Here is a 14,965-nt window from a genome sequence, read left to right as displayed (position 1 = left end):
AAGAGCATGCCTCCGATGACCCAAATACTTCCCACTGTAAGTTCCCATGATTTCTTAACATCGCCCCACTGAGAACCAAGCTTTCAACACACGTGTCTCTGGGGGACACACTCAAACCATCTTCAAGCCACAGCAACTTAATGCCTCATAGTGAAAGCTCTACCTTGTGTAGGTGACACCATGAACCGTACATCACTATATATTTTAAACCCAGGGCCTGCTTGGATTCCTATACAGGAGGCAATTATAATTTACATTTCTTTCCAGAATCAGGCAGGGATTAATGAATATAATCTGGAAATGAATAAAAATCCATTTGGTGTGCACAGAAATAAGAACACCAATAAATTTGTCTCAAATTAAGGTCTAACATGAAATTTTATTTACCATGTTAGAGAAAATTAGATGCTTAATTTTTCATTAATGTTTCTGAATAACTCCAGGCTTTCTACCTCTTATTTTTAATGGAATTCTTATTTTTAAATGGCAATCTTATCTGCTACCTCTAGGCTTGCCCAACTATACCTGGTATGTTGTACACATGCATTCCCATGGAAACACGTGACTCCCCAAAGGGGCCACTTCTTTATCTCTTTTCATCTAGCTACTTCTCTTAATGCACAAGAAAGTGGATAAGAGGTTGTGTCCGTTGCAGCATTACATCACAACTGTGATCACACACATGACATAAGTTTGCAATGTGACCAGGTGTTGCAAAATCAGAACTTAAATGTGCCTTGAATAGCTCACACTGTGTAGTGTTCTATATCTCCGGTACTGAACCTTGAGTTTAAGATCTTGGCCTCCTTAAAGGGAGACTTCTGGAAATTATCTCTGGCAATCACACGCTGATGATTTTGGCTGCCTTGGGTCACATAAAAACAGGTAGCCACAGGCGTCCAGTGGTTTCCTCGGGGTGGGTTGCTTTCTTTATGGTAATCAATTTACTGGGCCCAGCTGTCAGGCACTCAACTTCTCAATTAACAACTGGAAGTAGAACTTGAACCACAGGACGGAAGAAAACTCAGATTTTCCCAAACACACAGTTAATGAAAAAGTGAGCCTTGTCTCCAACTCATCTGTGTTTTTCCTGTAGAACATAAATGTCAATTTGGAAAACCACGTACCTACAGAGGTTTCTCCCCATAGAAAGGTTTCCCATGACATTTGACTGGGCCACGTGCCAGGTAACCATCTTTACGGAGTTAACAGAAGTTAATTTAAAACTGGACTTGGAGCAGCCCAAGTTGTTGACTAGTTTCTTCTTATTGATTCGATAGAGAGACTGAAAGGGTTTAAACCGTAGGGCACAGCTTCTAGTCTAACAGAGAAGAAAAATCCTTTTGTTTCGCTTCTTAGAAATTCCTTGAGTCAAAAGTGAAACATGGGAAAGTAGGTCCCATGCGTTACCCTTGCATCCTATGTCCAATGCGTGGGGTGCACTGTGGTCTCCTCTTAGCCACAGTTTTAGTTACCTTTAGGCATCTGTGTTCCAAAAATATTAAATGAACAATTCTAGACACAGGCAATTCATAAGTTTTACATAACTTCTATTATATATTGTTAGAGTTAGTTACCCTATTTTATCAGTTATTTCTAATCTCTTATTGTGCCTACTTTACAAATTAAGCTTTATCATTGGTACTTGTCTATCTAGAGAGAAAAAGCAGTATCAGGGTAGGGTTTGGTACTAGCTGAAGTTTCGGGTATCCACAAGGGGTCTTGGAACATATCTCCCCGAGGTAAGAAGCGACTGCTATACTTCTCTGATCCAATTCTTCCTGATCAAATGATTTCCCCCAGGACGATATAAGGGAATAAACCAGGGAAGAAGCAATAGGACTGTCAATCACCAGAAAGCATACAGCGGGCACTGAGGTCTCAGCCGAGGTGAAGAGGAGTACCCCGGACTAACAGACAGAGACTCTGGACTGAATGACGACTCCTGTCTAGAAAGGGACAAGAATGATTGTGGAAAAGGAGGAGGATCTGAAGACACTGGCCAATCCATCAGTTTCTTTCAGGACAGGAACAGTGGAATTGTTAAAATTCCAACTTGAAGACAAAGAGCATATGATATTCCTTTTCTCCCTAACATCTTCCTTTTTGCAAGATTGATTGACCTATCAGTGATTAGAAACTTTACTGTCCACTTTCAACCTAATAAAGGGTTAGTCTTCTTTACCTTGGGTCTTAGGAATGAAAAGACACTTGTTTCTAAGCCGCACACCTACACCTAGCACTTCAGAGTGCTGTAGCCCTAAGCCCCAAGCACAGTCGCTCAAATGGGTCTCCAATGACCATGGCATCTACTGGGTATGGACTGTGGTGCATTACTTTTTTGGTCAATGTGTCTTATACATAGAATGCTAGAGAATTCTTTCAGGGTAAAAAAAAAAAAATAGTTGTCACTCTTAAAACGAGTTTTCATTTCTGCATCATGAAGCAAGGGCAGATGCCCTTTAGAACATGATGATGCCATCCATTCCACTATTACCAAGGCCCGTGACAAGTCAGTGTGCACATTTAGAAGGGCCACTGCTGCCCACATATATCATTCAATGTTCATGGCTGCACAACTACATTCTACTTGGGGCATCTCGTAATTACCTAGGAGATTATTTCACATTCCAGTATCTCTAACTACGTCATTCATAAAGATTAAGATAAAATATTTTCCATAAAGAACATCTTTCCTGAAATCTCATTTTTGCGGATTATCTCATTATTTAGCAGATTATTTTTATTATTAACTGGGTCACCCCAGTCTGCTCACAAAGCCAGCTGCACAGGAGACTCTAAAATAAATATATTATATAGCAGAACCTTACCATCAGGAGAGGGAACAGGGTCACTGTGGGGTGAGGCTTCAACTCACTGTAAGGTGAAAGCTTGTACCATGGGAGAAGCGTAATCAGAGCTGTGTGATCTCTTTGGATTGATCAGAAGAACAGCAGAGGGATTATTCTACGTCACTAAGATATCTTGACACAGGGAGAGGGTTGAAATAGACCAAACTGTGTTGGCTTGAACATCACTGTTTAAAACTTCCAGCTTTGGGCAATCTGCAGACCTTGCTAGACCTCCCATCTATGTGGGAGGAGCTACATTATCATTGTAGAGTTTAGCAGAAGGGGGTTACTACAAGGATGTCACAATTCTATCATGCTTCATCTCTAACAAATCACGTTCCCCTGGAGTTCCGGCGTGCTTTGAATTAACATCAAAGACAAGAATTCTTAACCCCACCAACTGGCAAATATAGGAATTTCAACAGTTCTGATCTAATGACTCTAAGTAAATCACTATTAATTTCTTACTTTCCAACCTACTAGTCAAGCAGAAATGCAGTCAGAATTGCTGATAAAATTACAGATCACAGAGGAGGCTCTCAAATGCATTTCTTGCTTTCATCCTCCAAGCAAGGCAAGTTCCAAACTAAAAACAGCTTGGATTCATATTATTAGCATTTTAAATATAGCCTCTAAAAATTACCTTTAGGAGGCAGTGAGTTAAGGATGGGATATGACTTGACAAGGATTATTATTGATAGAGCTTATCTTTCTGTGTTCTGAAAGTCACACCTTGGCATTTGAAAGACATAATTTTTTTTTTAACCTGTTGTGGACAAGATGGGACAGATCGGAGACCAGTTGTCGGGAAATCCAAAATGTATGGGTTTCAAATTATAAACCATTTATCCTACATGCAGCAGGCTGAGATTACATTTAAATGCTAGTAGAGAATTATTCATTCATCTTAAGGACAGGCTAATTATTGTAATATTCCATTATGAAATTCTCTGTCCATAAAATCTCCTATTGCTACTCTATTGGCAATTACTTCAAGGGCCATCTATACTGTCTATGAAGTTAAGAAAGATACTTTCAATGGTCCTTAAAGAATATGGTATAAATACACACACACACACACACACACACACACAAATGCAAGGTCCTCTATTAGGAAAGAAGAGAGAGTTTGATCAATTAACAGAAGTGCTGTGAATGTCATTAGAACCCATTTAAAAATTATGGCCTACATCATCTTGGAAACTAGCAGTGGTTTCCGACCATTTGCAGAAAAATAAGGCTGCATGTAATAAGATAGGTAAAGAACTAATGGAAACAAACACACGCAGACATACAACACAGGAATTTCAGCCAAGTCATCTGATCATTCCCAAATTCACTGCAATCATGCGATACTGTCACCATCAGGTTAATTATAAACCATGCAGGAAGCCGTCCAGTCGGATTGCAAGTCAAAGGGTCAAAATGTGAGTGTTTTAGAATAAATCGGGTACCTGAGAGTTTCATGAGAAGTTCAGACGCGGCTTTGACTGACATATCCCGCCTCAACACATTCCCCTTCCCTTCCTGGGGCTTCAGCGTGTCCTCGGAGATGCTTTGGGCTGCCACTTCAGGTTCTGGGTTGAACACATAGCTGGGCCGAGGTAAGGCCGTGCTTAGGGCTTCCTCTTCCTTGGGCTCCTCTTTCACTTTAAAGTTAAGATTCATGGGCTCCTTCTGATTTGCAGCTGTCAAAATAAAGGGGGGGGGGTTATATATGTGTGTGTATATATGTATGTATGAAAGGCCTCCCCCACCCACCCCAAGCTGCCCCATTAACTTAATGAAGTATGGAATGTACAATCACCTTGTGCTAAGAGCAAGAGGGACCACGATCTGACCAAAATAGGCTGAGCCCTGAGCTCAGAATTACAGATGCACCCCTTGCGCCTGGACTTCTGAAAGGTGTGGGCTTCATATTCTTTTAAACCAACAGTATTTTAAGAAGTGCCATCTCTACCAAGCGTTGGGGCATTTTCTCTTTGGTTTTCCTAAGTATCAGGAAGATACTGTCTGTGTCATTGCCTTCCTGACCTATTAGCAATCTCCCCCCGCCTAATCCTATTACAGAATAAGGCTTTTAGCAATTATTCTGCCATCAAATATTGAATAAAAACATGAGTCAGAGGCAAGACCCAAAGCCAAAACTGGGGATGGGGTGGTAAGGTGAGGACGCAGAATTTGCCAATAAGAAAAGCTTAGGCGAGAGAGACACCACTCTTGCCTTATTATAAGCAGACACTACTGACCCCTCCGCGGTGGGGCATGTACTTGGCACAGTGCTTCTGGTCACTGTGAATAAATCTATGTCTTTAGTCCGAGTCATCTTTGCATAACAAATGGACTTTTGGTTTGGTTTTGCTTTTAATTTTGAAATCATTTTAGATTTATAGGGAAGCAGCAAAGATGGTTCGAGAGTGCTCACATGGCCTTTGCCCAACATTCCCTAAGGTTGACCAATGACCTAACCTCTGTACAGCTGTCAGAACAAAGACATCCACATTACTGTGATCTAAACTCCAGATTTTATTCGGATTTCACCAGTTTTTCCACCAGTGTCCTTTTCCCACTTTGGGCATGGCTGGTTGGTGTGGAGCACATGGTCAGGCTAACTGGCTTTTTATGGGATGGAGTCTGAGGCTCAGCTCTTCTGTGCCAGGCCTTCCCCACTGCGCTGCACACACGGGAACAACCAGAGCGACAAGGACAGCTCCCACTTGCTTTCTGTCGTCACTAGGTTCCTGCAAAGGACCGTGTAGTAGGAACTGTGGGTTGCTTGTCTTTTCAAAGAGAGGATCTTGTCCTAGCACAGAATTCTTAGTAATATCTCTTAGAATGATCCTCAAACCCATTCCATCTTAAAAAACCAAAAGATGAAAATGAATCTCCAAAGCAAGCACCCCCCACCCCGGCCAATGCACAACACATGGTCCTTTCTTCCCCCTTAGGCCCCTCCAGTCACATTCACAAGTCACATTCACAAGTTTCACTACCAGAAAGTTGCAGAAGTGAGATCAGAACCTAAGTCCATGAACTGCCCACACCATGTCCCTTACCTGCCTCCACCACTCGGGTCCTCTACCTGTGGGGGCTGTGCTGTACCCAAAGTAAAAAAAAAAATTTCACTTTCAAACCTTTGCTCGAGTGCCACCTGTTCAGTGAGCTCTACTCTGACCATCCTGCTCAAAACTACAGCCCCCTCCCCACCTTGCACCCAGTCTTTCTTATCCTACAGTAAATATATTATGCTCCATAATATGGAGCTGCCATGGACTGCACGGTGTCCCCCACTAAATGCACATGTTGAAGCCCTAACCTTGCAGTGTGAACATGCTTTGAGTTACGGCCTTCAGGGAGGTAATTAAAGTTGAATGAGGCTGTAAGGGTGGGGCCCTAATCCGATGTCACTGGTTCCCTGTAAGCAGAGAAAGACAGACACCAGCAAGGTACATGCACAGCAGAAAAGCCCTGTCGGGACATGGGAGAAGGGGGCCATCCACAAGCCAGGAAGAGAAGGCTCAGAAGAATCCAGACCTCCCAACAACTCCACCTTGGACTTCCAGCCTCCAAAACTCTGAAGACTAAATTTATACGATATCAGCCTGCAGTGTTTTGTCGTGGCAGCCGGAGCAGAGAAATCACATACTGTATCATTTTTTCAATTTGTTGTTAACTACTTAACGTCTGTTCTCTCAACTCCAAGGCAGGCTTCATGACGGTGACAATCATTCTAATGCTGATGTCTGTCAAGTGCCCAGAACAGTGGCTGGCACATCAGAGGGGCGCAGTAAGTACTCTTTGAGTGAATAAAATACTTTGGCTACCAAGAAGTGGCCTCTGATGGGCTTCCAGTATGACTTGTGGGAAACGAAAGTTAAGAACTCTAGAATATCCCACCGGAATCAACCAGAAGTGCTTTCCCTGGATCTGCTCATTACCTGGGGATGAGATCTTTGGGATGAGGTTAAAAGCTTTGTTACCGAGACCACACCACGTAGCGAGATGTCTCCCATCCAGTCCCTTGGCCTCTAGCATTTCTAAAGAGGGAATCCAGAAAATTTCAAGGCAACTGCCTCTCATCCAGCCATTTGGGGGCAATGCCACTGAAAGCTAAGCCAAAAGGAACAATAGCACCGGCTTTAGAACAATTCTCAAATATATACTTCCAACCCCAACCAGGAGGGCTGCTTAAAGACTCCGCTTACTTAGTGTCTTTCTTCCCTGTGCACTTTTTAACCACTTCCCGGGGGTTTTGCTGATGGCACACCTAGACTTTGCCCTTTCTTCTGCAACCTTGGTAAGATCCTTTTCCAGGAGCATCCTAGTCACGACAGAGTCGTCATCAGTGTGTATTTATTTACTTCTGTGACTTTGGTTCCTTGGGAAGGAATAATTTAAAGTGAATGATTAACATTAAAAAAAAAAAAAGCTTCTACGCTATTATCTTTTATTTAAAAACATTTTAACCTTTCAAGATAAGGCTAGGACAGACAGAAAAAGCTGAGGCCCTCGAAGCAAATCCCAGCTTTCGGAGAAGGCAAACATGAGGTGGATAGTCTGGGAACATATAAATGGCTTCTCGGAGCACTGGTCAGAATACACGCTCCATGAGACTTAAGGGGAAAAAGACACTCGGCATGGTGAGCAAGACCTGGAGTTAACAGAACTTCAGTAAGACACTTCAAAAAACAACAGGCAGCTCCATGTGGCTGGATTACCAGCTTGCAGAGCACGATACACCTGGTTTTTATGCTGACAACATCAAGAAGGGCATAAAAGTGTCAGGTGCTGAGAAAATGTAAATACAGTTAATGATATAACAGAAAAACATGTGGGTCTAAATAGAAAATGTAAAAATAGAAATATGAAGGCCAGCCTGCTTTCTTTCAGTTGCCAAAAATATTTACATTGAGAAGAGCACATATAGTAGCCATTTTTAAAAAAAATTAATATGACTGAATAATTGCCATCTTTTGATTTATTCTAGTTTTAACAAAAACCTACATGTGTAGAGCAAGGTGAAATTAAAGATGCTTTCTTTTCCTTGTGGGAAACTGCTCAGAGAAAAGCAGCAATTTATGAATCATTGCGTGGTCCTTACTTCATTCCTACTCCTCACACAGAAAGATCTGTGCACATATGGATCGAAGCTCACAAAGGGCCTTCACAGCACCTGCGTCGACTTCTGTTTATGTATCTTAAAGTTGCCAGACGCTCCACTTTTAAGGCAGAGAGGAAGCCCCGATAATCAAGAGGTCCTGTCTCTCTTTGTTTATTCCAAACATTTTAGGAGCCGAGCCACTCTGATTATAAATTATGTACATCTGTAAGTTCATGGGCTGGATGGAGCTGGGCTGTCATTTAGGGGAAACAGATTGGCTTTGATGAGGATTTATAAACAATTCAAGATAGAGACAAATGCAGGAAAGGATTGGGAAAACCCCCAGAGAAAACGATTCCAACTGTCCAATTCTAAAAGGTCGGTATGGATGAGTACAAGAGAACTCGCTCCTTACAGAAGGTGCCATAGGTTCAAGGGAGATCCCCTCTAAGCCTCCTCTCCCCCAGAAAACCCTATTAACATCCTTAGAGACCATTTCATAGATAAGGAAACTAATAAGATCCCAAGAGTTTAACAGACGGATAAATGAATCTGAGCTGGTACACGCAGACCCCAGGCTCCATCACTTCCAGGTAAAAATGCACCCAAGCCCTTTCCTTCCTCTCCAAGATGCCCGAGACCTTTAAGAAGCATGCTATCTTAAGCAGCTGGAACATGGGATTTGGAAAATAAGTGACATGGAGTGAATGAGGTGTCATTATTGAGAAAAGGAAGGTGAGCTCAGGGTGTCACCTGAAGGGAAGGGATGCTTTTAGGTAGGAAGGAATCTTGTGCAGATTTGACTGTGAGGAGGAAGAGAAGACAAGGAATGCTATATAAAGTTTTCTGACCCATCCTCTTGATCCCCTTTGGTGAAGGAAAATGACACCTTCCCTTGGGATCAAGAAGAGAGAGCTCTTGTTCAGTTTATAGTCTGGCACCGTGGTGAATACTGAACCACTCTGTGAAAAAGGAAGGCCCTTGAGAACTATATTCACTACCTCACCCTAAACCAGAGCCAGGTTCTTGGACCTGGAGGGGACTGCAGAGCAATGATTTTCAAACAGTGTTCCCAGGAACCCCATGATATGCTACAGAGGTTCCAACAAATGTACATCTCAAATTCACCAGTAGTGCACACCTAAAATGCCAACTCCCTGGAGTCCACCAGCGTGTTAACTTGTGTTGATGAGTTAATTTGGTTTTGTGTAGCCCTTGTAATGCAGTTTCTCCTGTCATGTGGGAGTGTTAAATTTCTAGTAATTCGTTGTTAATAAGGAAGTGTTTGGCTTTCCACTGATCTTTCGAAAATATGCAGGTCTATGCATGTGTGTCCACGTAACATTGTACAGTTATGGAACTACCAGAACCTATATGCAACCCTGAAGTCCTTTTCTCAACTTTTGGCCACTGACATTCTGGATTGAATAATTGGTTTGGAGGGAGACAGTCCTGCACATAGTAGAATGTTTCCTGGCATCTTTGGCCCCTACCCACTAGAGGCCAGTAGCTCCTACCAGTGGTAAAAACATAAAATGTCCCCAGACGTTACCAACTGTCCCCTAGGCAAACCTGCCTTAAATTAAATACCAGGGTCAGTCCAAGAGTATGTGTTCCATTGTGGCTAACAGACAACAAAGACAGACACACATTATGAAGACAGGCAGAGAGAGCTGGATCTGTCATTTACTGAGCTCATGGACATGGGCCAGGAAATACCGCATCCTGAGCAATCTATGTGGATTAACTATCTGACCCGCACAAACAGCCCGTGAGGTAGGTCCTAATGTAATCCCTGTTCTGCAGACGAGGCATCTAAGACCTAATGTCATTAAATACATTTTCCAAAGAGCAGTTAACTGAGTAGTCACCACACAGTTGAAACAGGATTTTGAATGACTGTACTGCAAGTTGTAAGTTTTGGATGCTTCTTGTCTACCGTTTGTTATAAGGAATGAAGGAAGTTGCTCAATGTTGTTGTCTCTGAAACAGAAACTTTATATTATTATACTCTTTTGAGTATCTGAATAGATTGAATTAAAGGGACCTTGAGATTACAAGATTGAGTTGTTAGAAATCTGTTTCCATTTGCCACAACTTCCCTGCACTGGAGCAGAGAATCTTGAATCTGCAAGGTAAATTTAGAAATATACTAGATGATAACACTACTATAAAGATCATACTCCATAACACCAGAGTAAAATTTTTCTTTAATTTGGGGGTTTTAAATAAATAAGTATAATAAAGGTGAACTTAAACAAAAAGTTACATTGACAAGTACGTCTTTCAATGTGAGTTTTACATATTGAGATTCAGTTAAGATTTTGTTTGGAAAAATAAATTTGGATTTGGTGTTTAAAAAACGAAATGAAAACCATTACTGTTTTCTATCTCCCTTATTTTACAATAAGAAAACACGAGCTCAGAGGATGACATGACCTTTTTAAAATCACACAGTCATGAGTGATAAAACCAGAGTCAGAGTTTAGCTTTCCAGACTGTACCCTGCTGCCATCACAGCCATCCAAGGTGCTCTGTGAGTGGCACGGAAGCATACGTGAGCAAGCTGGGGACCTGGGCTTTGTTTTGCTTTTGTTTGTTTGTTTGCTTTTTTGACAATTTGAAGTGCTCTGAGTGAGAAAAATAAATTGTCTTCTGAAACCCAAACAGAGGCTATGATTTAATTAAATAATAATTAATTCAATACTGAATATTACTTTTAAAGGCTAAGCATACTGTGTGAAAATGGAATGTGTACCACATTTGCTAAATACTTTTAAAGCTTGCTGTTTAATTTGCCTTAATTGTTCTACAGCTGGTGTTTAGTGACATTTTAACCATCTTATATTTCTCATTAATACCTGGCCACACTTCAGGATCTGAGTACCCAAATCAAGACTGCAAAGGTCCCCCATGACAGGTTTGACGAAGGATACAGAGCCACAGGGGGAGGAGGAAGCCCACCTATGGAGAAGATCAAGGTTAGTAACAATAGTGAAGGGCACTTCAAGAACTTTAAAAGGAATACATAAGTTCTTTCTCTACAAACTAAACTACTAAACCCCACACATAATGAGCAAAAGTAGCCATCTGCAGTAATCCGCTGAACAGACAGGATATCTCCCTTGTCAACAGCAGGAAGGACAAGTCCTGGAAAAGCCATCAAGTCTTGAGTAAATGTGAAAGAAAGCTGTCTTTTAAACGCACACTATTAACACATTCAAAAAGGAAACAGGCGAACAGCCACGGAGTGACCTGTGTGAACCAGAAGAAAGGAAACCTAAAGACTGGACAACAGCTTTGTTACACGAGATGACAACATTACTATAAAGGTCATACTCCTGAGTGACCTGCATGAACCAGAAGAAAGGAAACCTAAAGACCTGGACAACAGTTCCGCTTCCGGGGAACGCGGTGACCACCTACCCCAAACGACATCTCCTCGAGACGGTTATGCTTGGTCATTTTGATCCCTGGTTCACAGATCAGTGTGCAATGATTTTTGTCATTGTGGATCCCCCAGAGTCTGATGGGTGGTTTGCTGTGGACTATGAAATGGCCATAGTGATTCCCTCCCAGGAGGCTCACCCCTGTGCAGGGCGACTTTAATGGTGCTCCATAGATCAAATGACCAGAACCCTGGAATAACACTGGAGAAGACAGAAGAGGGGAAGTGGTGGGGGGTTGGGGGTCTACACCCCAGCAAAGCTAAAGGCTGCCGACTTTTTGTCCAGAGTGGTGGAGAGCTGGTAATCAGCAGAAGGCAGGCAGTCAGGGACATCCCCAGATGCAGGAGGTATTTGAAGAACGGTCCATCAGAAATGCTTTGGAGGACTGGAGGGGGGGGGCAGGGTGGGGTGCTGGGCTGGGGGGATCTGGAGGGACAAGCTATCTAGGTGAAGTGAAGGCTGCCCAGGAAAAGATGAATCGTCCACGCATTCTGAAGATACAAATAATTTAACCAGATTAGTGACTAAAAGCACATGCATTAGAAATGATGCCATGATTCGAAGCCAAGGAAAATAAACAGTGAAGCAGACGGAGGTCAAAAGACAGTTTGCTCAACTGAGAAATAAAAATTAGGTAATAGCTAATTAAGTGGTCATGAGCCAAGCCTTTGCAGCTAGGCAGAGCTGAATCTTTGCTCTGTTTCTTGTGGCCGAAACCTTAAAGTCTCAGCTTCCTCATCTATAAAATAGGTTTAATACTTCTGACCCTATGGGGCTGTGGTGGGGGTCAAGAGAAAAACTGCATGAAGTGGTTGTGGTTGGCACAGGGCCTGGCTCACTGCAAACACATCTTATGAACGATGGCGCTTACAACAGCAAGTACAAGTGGTGACAATGACAACAGCAGTAAATAGAAGAAAATCCGCTTCTGTGAGGAGGAAGACAATGATTTAATTTTAATTTTACAGTAATGATGGACCCTGATAAGCTTTCTCAAGGGTCTGTCGGGATCAAACATCATGCTGGTGGCTCTTTTAGAAGGAGGCGTGCTGTCTCCAGCCCAGTGAGGAAAGCAAGCTCTGGATTCCAGTGATGAGGCGTTTCCACGGACTCCGAGTCTTGGATTCCTCATCCACACGCTCATTGGGACACGACGTATTTGAAAATACACTTGTACCGTAACAGTCTATGCAAAGGTAAGTGGACCTCACTATTAGTACTCTCTGTGTTCTAAAATACTCCCTGCTATGGTTTAGATGTGAGGTGTCCCCCAAAAGCTTGTGTGTGAGACAATGCAAGAAAGTTTAGGGGTGAATGGTTAAGTTATGAGAACCTTAACCTAATTAATGCATTAGTCCACTCAGACGGATTAACTGGGTGCTAACTGTAGGCGGTAGGGTGTGGCTGGAGAAGTGGGTCCTCGGGGGTGTGCCTCAGTGTCTATATTTTCCCCGGTGAGGCAGCTCAGTCCCTCTCTGCTTCCCAACTGTCAAGTGCTCAGCTGCTTTCCTCTTCCACACCTTTCTGCCATGATGCTTTGCCTCACCTCAAGCCCAGAGCAATGAGGTCAGTCATCTGTGGACTGAGAACTCCGAAAAGATGAGCCCCAAATAAACTCTTCCTCTTCTAAAACTGTTCTTGTCAGGTCTTTTGGTCACAGCAGCAAAAAAAAAAAAAAAAAAAAAAAAAAAAAAAGCTGACTAAAACACTCCCTGAGAAGTCAAAACTATTAATACCACTTCCAGGGGCTGGAGAGGAGGCTCTCTGGTAGAGCACTTGCCTAGCCATACCCGTCACCACACACACACACAGTACACACACAGTACACACACACGAAATACAAATGCTGGAAATATCTGCCATATAACAGAGAGAGTATCCATGCGAGAGGTTCTGGCTAACCCCACAACAAACAAGAAGAGCAGAGAATAGAGCCAACTTCCTATTTCGCTGCTTCTTCACCTTGTAATTTAAGGTCCAGACAGCGCAGGGAAGGAAATGCTGGAACCAAGGCTGCCTGGATTAAAACACCAGTCTGGCCCCTTATTAGCTGTTTGAAATTGGGCAAGACTCAACCTCTGTTTCTTAGTTTCATCCTCTGTAAAATGGCAATACTGATGCTATGGGATGGCTGTGAGGTTCCCAGGGGTGAAATGGCAGAGTAAGCATTACAGAAGGTAAGTATAATAAGCATTGAGTATGTATCTCCAAGTCTCCGTCCATGCAAGTCTTGACACCTGTGTGTCACTCTAGGTCCCCTTATAATCCTGTCTGCCCCCTTCTGTGACTCAAATCGGCCTCATGGACTAGCAAGTCATGAGAAACAGGAGTCACACTCTCCTTCTCTCCTATGAATCACTGAGTTCAATAAAATCCAGGGTTTCACAAAGGGCATTCAGGCTACTTGCATGTAGAAGGCCCCCCAAGCGGCTGCTCCCACGAGGAATTTGAGTCACATGATTGGCGAGTGCCCATCACGAGGAAAGCAAGACAGGGCTAAAAAGAGGAGCCAAGACCAAGATGCAAAGGGGGGGGGGGGGCTCAAAAATAGACCCAGTGTGGAGTGCACACCCAGGCACTGGGGAGAGCCCGGGGGTACTGGCACTGGGGTTCTGGCTGTAACTGGCACAAAGATGAAGGCCTGTTTGTTAAGATGCTTCACAGAAAGCCAATCAGAGGCGCCATGCAGAGGGAACCACTTGGTTCAGTGGGCATCTCCCAACCTTCCTTCTGCAGCCAGGGAACTGCCATTTACACATAAGCCATATTGTGACCGCAGACGTATAAAACTGTGTGAAATGATTGGGGGCTGCAGAGCGAAAGCCTGTCGGAAGCCCCAAGGTATGACCCAAACACTTTTATCATCACCTCTTCACTGACACATGAAAACTTTTGCTATTTCATGGCTGAGTTGCCAATAAATTAGAAACAATTTAGCCTGTACCCATTTATTCGTGAACCACCTCCATGAGGCTAAAAGTAAGTTACCACTTTAAAAAGTCCATCTCTCCTAGTTAAAATTATTTTGGTCTCAATTTTACGAAATTAATATGATGTGGGAGACGGTACAAAAATTTTCTCTGGTTTCCAAATTAAAAATAGTTGAAATGACTTATATCTTTTATTTTGGAAAATCAGGGACAAAAAGATACTCCCTGCCAACAAGAGAGGTGCCAAGTTTCTGTCAACTGCTTGGTTATAATTTGGAGAGTTAGAATTAAGTTTTATATCTTGAAAAGTGCCGTTTGCAGAAAGAGAAATGATGTTAGGCGGTTGCAGACAACTTTGAATTGGGCTTCTAATCACGATACTCCCAGCTCCTTGATGTCCCCAGATAGAGACTTGAGATTTTCAAACTGGACAGTCCCCGGTCATGGGGCTTCACCAGGAAAAACATGGGGCTCAATGAATATGACTCAGCCCCAGGTCTCTCCTTCATGCCAACCTTGGCCTCTAAAGAAATAAATGCCTCAGGCCTATCTTACATCCCCATGGCCCTCTTCATGGACTGGGATGGAACACGGGGAAGAGACCTATATTCAGAAAGTCCAGAGCTGTGCTGA

The 14,965-nt window shown here is 42.9% G+C and overlaps 1 protein-coding gene across 9 annotated transcripts in view; it reads right to left on the bottom strand.

The window, feature by feature from the left end:
• The window catches only part of ZNF827 (zinc finger protein 827), a 162,749-nt gene that overhangs the window by 95,438 nt on the left and 52,346 nt on the right, over positions 1-14,965 (bottom strand). For all 9 annotated transcript variants that reach the window (XM_081304778.1, XM_081304773.1, XM_081304772.1 and 6 more), the window contains exon 5: positions 4,307-4,540. In XM_081304778.1, the coding sequence (XP_081160904.1) occupies positions 4,307-4,540 (234 nt within the window). The remainder of the gene's footprint in view (positions 1-4,306; positions 4,541-14,965) is intronic.

This window comes from Spermophilus citellus (assembly GCF_964194105.1).
Source record: "Spermophilus citellus genome assembly, chromosome: 8".
Classification (NCBI taxonomy): Eukaryota; Metazoa; Chordata; class Mammalia; order Rodentia; family Sciuridae; genus Spermophilus; species Spermophilus citellus.
This window is presented reverse-complemented; position numbering and strand designations above follow the sequence as displayed.